The sequence below is a fragment of the Salvelinus fontinalis genome, chromosome 1 (assembly GCF_029448725.1).
Source record: "Salvelinus fontinalis isolate EN_2023a chromosome 1, ASM2944872v1, whole genome shotgun sequence".
NCBI classification, from domain to species: domain Eukaryota; kingdom Metazoa; phylum Chordata; class Actinopteri; order Salmoniformes; family Salmonidae; genus Salvelinus; species Salvelinus fontinalis.
Genome location: NC_074665.1, coordinates 64944879 through 64957378, shown reverse-complemented (window position 1 = coordinate 64957378; position 12500 = coordinate 64944879). Strand labels below are relative to the sequence as shown.

The window sequence follows — 12500 nt, the reverse complement described above, 5'->3', positions numbered from 1 at the left end:
AGCGATTCAACAAACAGAGGGGGTAGAAGGAGAGGAGGAGAGAGGGAGGAATAAAGTGGTGGGTGTAAGATGAGGGATGGGCTAGAATCTCAATAGTGATGATGTCTCATCAGAATCCAGGGTAGATGTTAACATATTCATGCTATGAATTATAGGGTCCCTATTAGAGTTAGATTTACCATAGATCTGTGTGTGTATCTCTGAGAGTAGAAAGAGCAGGCTGGAGCTGCTGGTAGAGTTGTTCTGGCAGCGTAGTGCTGGAGTCAAACACAACCACACACATACTGTATACAATTTGATTGGGATGATGTAGGATGGAGACTGGGAGAGTCACAGGATATTGTGTGGAGTAATTCACTCATGACAGGAGGGAGAGAGGGGTGGAAGGAGATGGAGGAGGAGAGAGGTAGAGAGGGTGGGAGTGAAGGAGAGATAGACAGAGTAAGAGGGTATGGGAGAGAGGGGGGGAAAGCATAGCTGTTGAAATGCTAGATTTGTCATCGTAGTAAATGATACAGTCGTGAAATGAGGCCCATTAGTTCATTGCTAGTGTTTCATGGTTTATCTCAGGTATTGGAGACTTGTCTTTGCAGTTTAATAGATGTGAAGTTTCACAGATAACAAACACGTTGTAGCTTGCTGTATAACACACAGACACACACACTGACTTCTACAAACAAACACACACACACGCACACACACACACACACACACACACACACACACACACACACACACACACACACACACACACACACACACACACACACACACACACACACACACACACACACACACACACACACACACACACACACACACACACACACACACACACACACACACACACATCATTCTGTCTTGAGTGCAGCGCTGACCAGTAGATGAACTCCCTCTGAAACAATCATTAGAGACTGGCTCGCTGGCACACACTCATGTTTCTTTCCCTGTGTGTGTGGATGTTTATGTGTTTGTGTTAGCTTTCTGTGGCCAGACAGGGACACCTGCGGGGGATTTGGGGTGGGGTGACGTTACATGGAGGGGGGAGTGATGGTGTTTTTCGGGGGGAGACCCGCAGAAGTCCATATAGCTCTGAGCTTCACGGCTGACTGGCGATCGGTCCCCTGCTCAAACACACACTTCCTGTCTAAATGAGAGAGTGGGGGGTGGGGGGGTAGAACTGTTTTAGAGAGGGAGAGAGAGGGAGGGAAACCACAAACCATGTCAAATGGCTCAATGTTGGATCAGGAGAGCTGTGCTCTGTATCACACCTGATCCAGGATCTGTCAAAACCCCTGCATGTTAGATCAGGAGAGCTGTGCTCTGTATCACACCTGATCCAGGATCTGTCAAAACCCCTGCATGTTATATCAGAGCAGAGCTAAGATCACACAGACAGAAAAGCAGCTCACTGAAACGCATTGAAAACATCGTTTTGGGACACGCACAGAAACACACACGCGCTCGTACACACACACACACACACACACACACACACACACACACACACACACACACACACACACACTGAAGGATGCTTTGAATTTGCATCTGATTCGTTACACATAGTGACTCGTGGACTCAGTATCGGTATATCTGTGTAGTTTTATTAATCCATTAAAGCAGTCTAGAGGTAAGTAGTTAAACGTTTGTCATTAGTGCAATGGGCCGTGGGTTGGTGCCAGGAGTTTTACTGTGTAATGCCTAGTATGTGATTTGAATCAGAATGACTGGTCTAATGCACACACACATGCAGGCGCCTCCACAAGCTACGAGTCAGCAGGGTAATGTGTGTGATCTGAATCAGTATAGCCAGCCATAGTGTTCAGAGACACAAAGACAGCTAGATATGCCATAGAGCAGTGGTATTCGAGGGAACTGCAGTGGGGTCACCAAAATATATATATATATACTGAGTATACAAAACATTAACAACACCTGCTCTTTCCATGACAGACTGACCAGGTGAATCCAGGTGAAAGCTATGATCCCTTATTGATGTCACTTGTTAAATCCACTTCAATCAGTGTAGATGAAGAGGAGGAGACAGGTTACAGAAGGATTTTTAAACATTGAGACGTGGATGTTTTTTTTATTTTATTTTTATTTAACCTTTATTTAACCAGGTAGGCTAGTTGAGAACACGTTCTCATTTACAATTGCGACCTGGCCAAGATAAAGCAAAGCAGTTCGACACATACAACAACACATAGTTACACATGGAGTAAAAACAAACATATAGTCAATAATACAGTGAAAAAAATAAAAAAAAATAAGTCTATATACAATGTGAGCAAGTGAGGTGAGATAAGGGAGGTGAAGGCAAACAGATATATGTATAAATAAATAAAAATATAAAAAGGCCATGGAGGCGAAGTGAGTACAACACAGCAAGTAAAATAAAAACTAAAAAAAAAACACTGGAATGGTTGGTTTGCATTGGAAGAAAGTGCAAAGTAGAGACAGAAATAATGGGGTGCAAAGGAGCAAAATAAATTAATATATAAATACAGTAGGTAAAGAGGTAGTTGTTTGGGCTAAATTGTAGATGGGTTATGTACAGGTGCAGTAATCTATGAGCTGCTCTGACAGCTGGTGCTTAAAGCTAGTGAGGGAGATAGGTGTTTCCAGTTTCAGAGATTTTTGTAGTTCGTTCCAGTCATTGGCAGCAGAGAACTGGAAGGAGAGGCGTCCAAAGGAAGAATTGGTTTTGGGGGTGACTAGAGAGATATACCTGCTGGAGCGCGTGCTACGGGTAGGTGCTGCTATGGTGACCAGCGAGCTGAGATAAGGGGGGACTTTACCTAGCAGGGTCTTGTAGATGACCTGGAACCAGTGGGTTTGGCGACGAGTATGAAGCGAGGGCCAGCCAACGAGAGTGTACAGGTCGCAGTGGTGGGTAGTATATGGGGCTTTGGTGACAAAACGGATAGCACTGTGATAGACTACCCAATTTATTGAGTAGGGTTTTGGAGGCTATTTTGTAAATGACATCACCGAAGTCGAGGATTGGTAGGATGGTCAGTTTTACAAGGGTATGTTTGGCAGCATGAGTAAAGGATGCTTTGTTGCGGAATAGGAAGCCAATTCTAGATTTGACTTTGGATTGGAGATGTTTTATGTGGGTCTGGAAGGAGAGTTTACAGTCTAACCAGACACCTAGGTATTTGTAGTTGTCCACATATTCTAAGTCAGAGCCGTCCAAAGTAGTGATGTTGGACAGGCGGGCAGGAGCAGGCAGCGATCGGTTGAAGAGCATGCATTTGGTTTTACTTGTATTTAAGAGCAGTTGGAGGCCACGGAAGGAGAGTTGTATGGCATTGAAGCTCGCCTGGAGGGTTGTTAACACAGTGTCAAAAGAAGGGCCAGAAGTATACAGAATAGTGTCGTCTGCATAGAGGTGGATCAGAGAATCACCAGCAGCAAGAGCGACATCATTGATGTAAACAGAGAAGAGAGTCGGTCCAAGAATTGAACCCTGTGGCACCCCCATAGAGACTGCCAGAGGCCCGGACAACAGACCCTCCGATTTGACACACTGAACTCTATCAGAGAAGTAGTTGGTGAACCAGGCGAGGCAATCATTAGAGAAACCAAGGCTGTCGAGTCTGCCAATGAGGATGTGGTGATTGACAGAGTCAAAAGCCTTGGCCAGGTCAATGAATACGGCTGCACAGTATTGTTTCCTATCGATGGAGGTTACGATATCGTTTATGACCTTGAGCGTGGCTGAGGTGCACCCATGACCAGCTCTGAAACCAGATTGCATAGCGGAGAAGGTGTGGTGTGATTCGAAATGGTCGGTAATCTGTTTGTTGACTTGGCTTTCGAAGACCTTAGAAAGGCAGGGTAGAATAGATATAGGTCTGTAGCAGTTAGGGTCAAGGGTGTCCCCCCCTTTGAAGAGGGGGATAACCGCAGCTGCTTTCCAATCTTTGGGGATCTCAGACGACACGAAAGAGAGGTTGAAGAGGCTAGTAATAGGGGTGGCAACAATTTCAGCAGATAGTTTTAGAAAGAAAGGGTCCAGATTATCTAGCCCGGCTGATTTGTAAGGGTCCAGATTTTGCAGCTCATTAAGAACATCAGCTGACTGTATTTGGGAGAAAGAGAAATGGGGAAGGCTTGGGCGAGTAGCAGAGGGGAGGGCAGTGCTGTTGTCCGGGGTAGGGGTAGCCAGGTGGAAAGCATGGCCAGCCGTAGAAAAATGCTTATTGAAATTCTCAATTATAGTGGATTTGTCGGTGGTGACAGTGTTTCCTATCTTCAGAGCGGTTGGAAGCTGGGAGGAGGTGTTCTTATTCTCCATGGACTTTACGGTGTCCCAGAACTTTTTTGAATTTGTGTTGCAGGAAGCAAATTTCTGCTTGAAAAAGCTAGCCTTGGCTGTTCTAACTGCCTGTGTATATTGGTTTCTGGCTTCCCTGAAAAGTTGCATATCACGGGGGCTGTTCGATGCTAATGCAGAATGCCATAGGATGTTTTTCTGTTGGTTAAGGGCAGTCAGGTCAGGAGAGAACCAAGGGCTATATCTGTTCCTGGTTCTAAATTTCTTGAATGGGGCATGCTTATTCAAGATGGTGAGGAAGGCATTTTTAAAAAATGACCAGGCATCCTCTACTGACGGGATGAGATCAATATCCTTCCAGGATACCCCGGCCAGGTCAATTAGGAAGGCCTGCTCGCTGAAGTGTTTCAGGGAGCGTTTGACAGTGATGAGTGGAGGTCGTTTGACCGCTGACCCATTACGGATGCAGGCAATGAGGCAGTGATCGCTGAGATCTTGGTTGAAAACAGCAGAGGTGTATTTGGAGGGCAAGTTTGTTAGGATGATATCTATGAGGGTACCCGTGTTTACGGAATTGGGGTGGTACCTGGTAGGTTCATTAATAATTTGTGTGAGATTGAGGGCATCAAGCTTAGATTGTAGGGTGGCTGGGGTGTTGAGCATGTTCAAATTTAGGTCGCCTAGCAGCACGAGCTCTGAAGATAGATGGGGGGCAATCAGTTCACATATAGTGTCCAGAGCACAGCTGGGGGCAGAGGGTGGTCTATAGCAGGCGGCAACGGTGAGAGACTTGTTTTTAGAGAGGTGGATTTTTAAAAGTAGAAGTTCAAATTGTTTGGGAACAGACCTGGATAGTATAACAGAACTCTGCAGGCAGTCTTTGCAGTAGATTGCAACACCGCCCCCTTTGGCCGTTCTATCTTGTCTGAAAATATTGTAATTGGGGATAAAAATGTCTGAATTTTTGGTGGTCTTTCTAAGCCAGGATTCAGACACGGCTAAAACATCCGGGTTGGTAGAGTGTGCTAAAGCAGTGAACAAAACAAACTTAGGGATGAGGCTCCTAATGTTAACGTGCATGAAGCCAAGGCTATTACGGTTACAGAAGTCATCAAAAGAGAGCGCCTGGGGAATAGGAGTGGAGCCAGGTACTGCAGGGCCTGGATTCACCTCTACATCACCAGAGGAACAGAGGAGAAGTAGGATAATGGTACGGCTAAAAGCTATGAGAATTGGTCGCCTAGAGCTACTAGAGCAGAGAGTAAAAGGAAGTTTCTGGGGGCAATAAAATAGTTTAAAGGAATAATGTACAGACAAAGGTATGGTAGGATGTGAATACAGTGGAGGTAAACCTAGGTATTGAGTGATGATGAGAGAGATCTTGTCTCTAGAAACATCATTGAAACCAGGTGATGTCATCGCATATGTGGGTGGTGGAACTGCAGGGTTGGATATGGTATAGAGAGCAGGGCTAGAATCTCTACAGTGAAATAAGCCAATAAACACTAACCAGAACAGCAATGGACAAGGCATATTTACATTAAGGAGAGGCAAGCTTAATCGAGTGATCAATAAGGGTCCAGTGAGTAGAGGTTGGTTGGGGTCGTGGCGATCCAGACAGCTGGCCGGGTATATGGCTATCGGTAGCAGCATAGGATGGAGGTCTGTTTGTAGATACCTCGTGCGTTTCCGTCGGTAGGTTCCGTGTAGTGGGGTTTTGTTCAGATAGCAGCCGATAAGACAGCTAACGATTAGCGGGCCTCAGATGAGCGTTCAGGTAACGTCGGGACGGAGGTGCCAGTTGGATAAATCCCTCGGGCAGATAACGTCGGCAGTCAGTCGTGAAGGCCCGGTGGGGTTCTGTATCTGCAGCAGCAACAAAGAAACGGGTCCGGATGGTGATGGAACTCCTCAGCTGGCTAGCTCCAGCATGATTTGAGTTAGCTCCGGGGTCGACGTAAGCCAATAGTCACACGGTATGCAGCTAGCTAGCTGCGAAATCAAGGTGCAAGTGTCCAGAGCCTGCGGTTGGAATCCGGGGAAACTGAGAGAAAAAAAGTCCCGGAATGCTCCGGTCCGAGTCACGTTGCACAAAAGTGCCGGTAGATTATCGAGCTAAAGGAATAGCTGATGACCGCAAAACGTGGGCAGCTGAAACACCAACGCTAGCCAGCAAACCGGCTAATTTCGGGGCAGCTACAGATTAGCTTCTGGCTAGCTATCGGAGTAGCTTCTGGTTAGCTTTCAGGCTAGCTTCTGAATTAGCCCCTGGCTATCTTCCACGATGGATTTTCAGATTGAGGTAAATAATACCTATTGTAATTGGTGAAGCGGGTTGCAGGAAAGCTTTTGCAGGAAAGCTTTTGTAGTTGAGTTCTTGGATAATAAAATAAATAAAAGATATGTGAAGAAAAGGTGTAAATATATATATATACAGGACACGACACGACAATACGGAAAAAGACGTCTGAACTGCTAAGCCACCTTGGACTATGTGTGTGCCATTCAGAGGGTGAATGGGAAGACAAAATATTTAAGTTCCTTTGAACGGGGTATGGTAGTAGGTGCCAGACACACCGGTTTGTGTCAAGAATTGCAACGCTGCTGGGTTTTTCACGCCCAACAGTTTCCTGTGTGTATCAAGAATGGTCCACCACCCAAAGCACATCCAGCCAATTTGACACAACTGTAGGAAGCATTGGAGTCAACATGGGCCAGCATCCCTGTAGAACACTTTGCAACACCTTGTAGAGTCCATCCCCAGACTAGTTGAGGCTGTTCTGAGGGCAGAAGTTATTCCTCATTTTTGCAATACTCAGTGTATAGATAGATATACATATAAACAAATGAATATTATACTTTAAAAAAAATAAAAGTACATTTATTTGTTGGTTTCTTTTCATTTTGATAAGAGATGAAAATGCAATGAATTGAAGGGTATTTGTTGATGTAAAAATCGAAATGTGCAGATTTTAAGATTGTTTCATTAGATTTGGGGTGGAGTGCAAAGAATTGTTGGGTTAAAAATGTGGTCCCCAGAAAAGTTTGAATACCACTATCATAGAGTCTATCTAGCACCATTAATTACCTCTAGGTCTGTGGGAAAGAGAGAGAGCTGGACTGATTGCCATTGCTAGTCCCTAGATCTGTCTCAGTCCCATTGAGCAGTAGGACTTTCTCCTGTCATCAATAAACCAGGATGCGCGCACACACACACACACACACACACACACACACACACACACACACACACACACACACACACACACACACACACACACACACACACACACACACACACACACACACACACACACAGTCACACTCTCGCACAGAGGGATAGGGAGCAGATCAAATATTCATAGTAGGAAACCCAGCAGATTAGTAATGCAAAGTAAATGAGGCCATTTAAAAGTCTGTTTCATACACTTTTCTAGGTTAGGCTGGAAATACTTGAGCAGTACACACACACACACACACAAATGGGCGCACACGAACACTCGTTTTTGACAAGGACGTTACATTTTGAACAGGTATCGGGAGACAATGTCAGTGGGATGTGCATAATGTATGCAAATTGTGCCGTTTTCAGATTTTGGAGAACAAACGTAAGCAGGAAGCGAGAGAGAGACCAGAGGGGAGGGGGAGTTAGAGAAGAGACAGAGGGGGGTTAGACCAGCTAGAATTAGAACATGATGAGAACACAGAGGTACAGATACAGGAGAAGATCAACAGAGAATATTGAAAAGATGTCAATATGCATGTCATTGTATACCTAGTGAAAAGCTCACACACCATTCAGACATGCTAGTCCATTATGCCATGAGATACGACTGATGGCTTCCCCTAGTTTACATCCAACTGAGAATGAGGAGAGAGACACTGATACACCATCTGACATATCACATGTTACTCTTCCTTTACATGCATGTCAAAACATTCAGGGGAATCTCGTCTGACTTCATTTGCAAGTCAATGTCTTCTCTCATGTATGTCTTAAGGTTCTGCAGCTGTCATAGTTGAGATACACACGCGTGGAAAAACCTTAACGCTGGTGAAAACCTTAACCCTGGTGGAAGCCTTAACGTTGGTGAAAACCTTAACGTTGGTGAAAACCTTAATGCTGGTGGAAGCCTTAACGCTGGTGAAAACCTTAACGCTGGTGAAAACCTTAACGCTGGTGAAAACCTTAACGCTGGTGGAAGCCTTAACGCTGGTGAAAACCTTAATGCTGGTGGAAGCCTTAACGCTGGTGAAATCCTTAACGCTGGTGAAAACTTTAACGCTGGTGGAAGCCTTAACGCTGGTGAAAACCTTAACGCTGGTGAAAACTTTAAGACTGGTGAAAGCCTTAACGCTGGTGTGTGGGACTGGGAGAATTTCTCTTCTATGCACACACACACACACACACACACACACACACACACACACACACACAGGAATGGACACCCACACACACCACTTTCTCATTTCTAGTCATTGCCCAAATCCCCCTGATCTTCTCAGTCTGCTGCCTATTCTGTAATCCTGCTTAGACTGGCCACACTCAGCAGGACTTGAACCTCTCCCCCTCCCTCTCTCTCCCCCTCCCTCTCTTTCCCACTCTCTCTCTTTTTCTGTCTCCAGGTCACTCAGAGAGCTCCGGCTTGCAGCCCTGCAGCCTAGGAGGAGGTTCGTGCCCTGCCATGTGTACCTGTAGTAACAATATTGTGGACTGCAGAGGAAAAGGCCTCACAGCTATACCAGCCAACCTTCCTGACACCATGGCTGAGATGTAAGTACCACACTGTCTTGTACAGTATGTTGCCAATTAGCTGGCCTAAACACATCACCGATGTTACCCATAAGCCCCTTCAGGGGAGGCCGAGTAAGGTGATATATTTTAGTGGAATCTAGGGATATCCACATCTGGTTGTTTGTGTGTGTGTGTGTGTGTGTGTGTGTGTGTGTGTGTGTGTGTGTGTGTGTGTGTGTGTGTGTGTGTGTGTGTGTGTGTGTGTGTTTGTGTGCGCGCGTGTGTGTGTGTGTGTGTGTGTGTGTGTGTGTGTGTGTGTGTGTGTGTGTGTGTGTGTGTGTGTGTGTGTGTGTGTGTGTGTGTTAGTTTACATCCCTATAATCAGCACTGTGTCACGATCGTGTGGCGGATTGACGGACCAAAATGCAGCAGTTGGAAAATAAGCCATCTTCTTTTATTAACACCACGAAGATGAACACGACACAAAACTCTATACAAACTAACAAAACGACCGTGAAGCTACAAACGTTGTGCACATACACACAGGCTACAAACGTTTTACATAGACAATTACCCACAACCAATGAGAGCCTATGGCTACCCTAAATAAGGCTCCCAATCAGAGACAACCGAAATCAGCTGTCTCTAATTGGGAACTCATTCAGGCAACCATAGACTCGCCTAGACAACCAAACATACATAGACAACACTAGACACATGTACTCCACACAAACCCCTATACTATACCCAACACCAACAAAACAAAAACATTCCCCATGTCACACCCTGACCTAACTAAAATAATAAAGAAAACAAAGAATACTAAGGCCAGGGCGTGACATAACCCCCCCCCTTGAGGCGCGAACTCCGGGCGCACCATACACAGTCTAGGGGAGGGTCTGGGTGGGCTTCCATCCACGGTGGTGGCTCCGGCTCTGGTCGCGGTCCCCACGTCACCACAGTACCTAACCACCCCCTAGGCTTCCTCCAAACGACCCCCCTCCACATTAACCCCATTGCATGAAGGGGCAGTTCTGGACTAAGGGGCAGTACCAGGGTAAGGGGCAGTACCAGGGTCAGGGGCAGTACCAGGGTCAGGGGCAGAACCAGGGTCAGGGGCAGTACCAGGGTCAGGGGCAGTACCAGGGTCAGGGGCAGTACCAGGGTCAGGGGCAGTACCAGGGTCAGGGGCAGTACCAGGGTCAGGGGCAGTACCAGGGTAAGGGGCAGCACCAGGGTAAGGGGCAGCACCAGGGTAAGGGGCAGCACCAGGGTAAGGGGCAGCTCCGGACTGAGGAATGGCAGCTCCGGACTGAGGAATGGCAGCTCCGGACTGAGGGACTGCAGCTCCGGACTGAGGGACGGCCCATGGCTGGCTGACAGATCTGGCTGCTCATGGCTGGCTAACGGATCTGGCTGCTCATGGCTGGCTGACGGATCTGGCTGCTCATGGCTGGCTGACGGATCTGGCTGCTCATGGCTGGCTGACGGATCTGGCTGCTCATGGCTGGCTGACGGATCTGACTGCTCATGGCTGGCTGACGGATCTGGCTGCTCATGGCTGGCTGACGGATCTGGCTGCTCATGGCTAGCTGACGGATCTGGCTGCTCATGGCTAGCTGACGGATCTGGCTGCTCATGGCTAGCTGACGGCTCTGGCTGCTCATGGCTAGCTGACGGATCTGGCTGCTCATGGCTAGCTGACGGATCTGGCTGCTCATGGCTAGCTGACGGATCTGGCTGCTCATGGCTAGCTGACGGATCTGGCTGCTCATGGCTAGCTGACGGATCTGGCTGCTCATGGCTAGCTGACGGATCTGGCTGCTCATGGCTAGCTGACGGATCTGGCTGCTCATGGCTGGCTGACGGATCTGGCTGCTCATGGCTGGCTGACTGATCTGGCTGCTCCTGTCTGATTGGCGGCTCTGGCAGATCCTGTCTGGTTGGCGGCTCTGGCAGATCCTGTCTGGTTGGCGGCTCTGGCAGATCCTGTCTGACGGACGGCTCTAGCGGCTCCTGTCTGGCTGGCGGCTCTAGCGGCTCCTGTCTGGCTGGCGGCTCAGTTGGCTCATGGCAGACGGGCGGCTTTGCAGGCTCATGGCAGACGGGCGGCTTTGCAGGCTCATTGCAGACGGATGGCTCAGATGGCGCTGGGGAGACGGATGGCTCAGATGGCGCTGGGGAGACGGATGGCTCAGATGGCGCTGGGGAGACGGGCAGTTCAGTCATCGCTGTGCAGACGGCAGACTCCTGCCGGCTGAGGCGCACTGTAGGCCTGGTGCGTGGTGCCGGGACTGGTGGCACCGGGCTGGGGACACGCATCTCAGGGCTAGTGCGGGGAGCAGCAACAGGACGCACAGGACTCTGGGGACACACAGGAGGCTTGGTGCGTGGTTTAGACACTGGTGGTAAAGGGCTGGAGACACGCACCATATAGCTAGTGCGTGGAGGAGGCACTGGTGGTACTGGGTTGGGGCGGGGAGGTGGCGCCGGAAATACCGGACCGTGCAGGCGTACTGGCTCCCTTGAACGCCGAGCCTGCCCAACCTTACCTGGTTCTATGCTCCCCGTCGCCTGACCAGTGCGGGGAGGTGGAATAACCCGCACCGGCCTATGTAGGCGAACCGGGGACACCATGCGTAAGGCTGGTGCCATGTACGCCGGCCCGAGGAGACGCACTGGTGACCAGATGCGTTGGGCCGGCTTCATGACATACGGCTCAACGCTCAGTCTAGCCCGGCCGATACGTGGAGCTGAAATGTACCGAACCGGGCTATGCACGCGTACAGGAGACACCGTGCGCTCTACTGCGTAACACGGTGTCTGCCCGTACTCTCGCTCTCCACGGTAAGTACAGGGAGTAGGCGCAGGTTTCCTACCTGACTTCGCCACACTCCCTTTAAGGCCCCCCCCAAGAAATTTTTGGGTTGTACTCACGGGCTTCCAGCCTTGTCTCCGTGCTGCCTCCTCATATCGCCTCCTCTCGGCTTTAGCTGCCTCCAGCTCTTCACGAGGAAGGCGATATTCTCCCGGTTGAGCCCACGGCCCCTTACCATCCAGTATCTCCTCCCATGTCCATGAATCCTGTGTAGGTAGATCCTGTTGCCGCTTTCCATGCCGCTTGGTCCTATGGTGGGTAATTCTGTCACGATCGTGTGGCGGATTGACGGACCAAAATGCAGCAGTTGGAAAATAAGCCATCTTCTTTTATTAACACCACGAAGATGAACACGACACAAAACTCTATACAAACTAACAAAACGACCGTGAAGCTACAAACGTTGTGCACATACACACAGGCTACAAACGTTTTACATAGACAATTACCCACAACCAATGAGAGCCTATGGCTACCCTAAATAAGGCTCCCAATCAGAGACAACCGAAATCAGCTGTCTCTAATTGGGAACTCATTCAGGCAACCATAGACTCGCCTAGACAACCAAACATACATAGACAACACTAGACACATGTACT

At 48.4% G+C, this 12500-nt stretch overlaps 1 protein-coding gene across 4 annotated transcripts in view; it reads left to right on the top strand.

The window, feature by feature from the left end:
* LOC129859823 (slit homolog 1 protein-like) overlaps positions 1-12500 on the top strand; it is a 207429-nt gene that overhangs the window by 138353 nt on the left and 56576 nt on the right. For all 4 annotated transcript variants that reach the window (XM_055930001.1, XM_055929993.1, XM_055929983.1 and 1 more), the window contains exon 9: positions 8915-9062. In XM_055930001.1, the coding sequence (XP_055785976.1) occupies positions 8915-9062 (148 nt within the window). The remainder of the gene's footprint in view (positions 1-8914; positions 9063-12500) is intronic.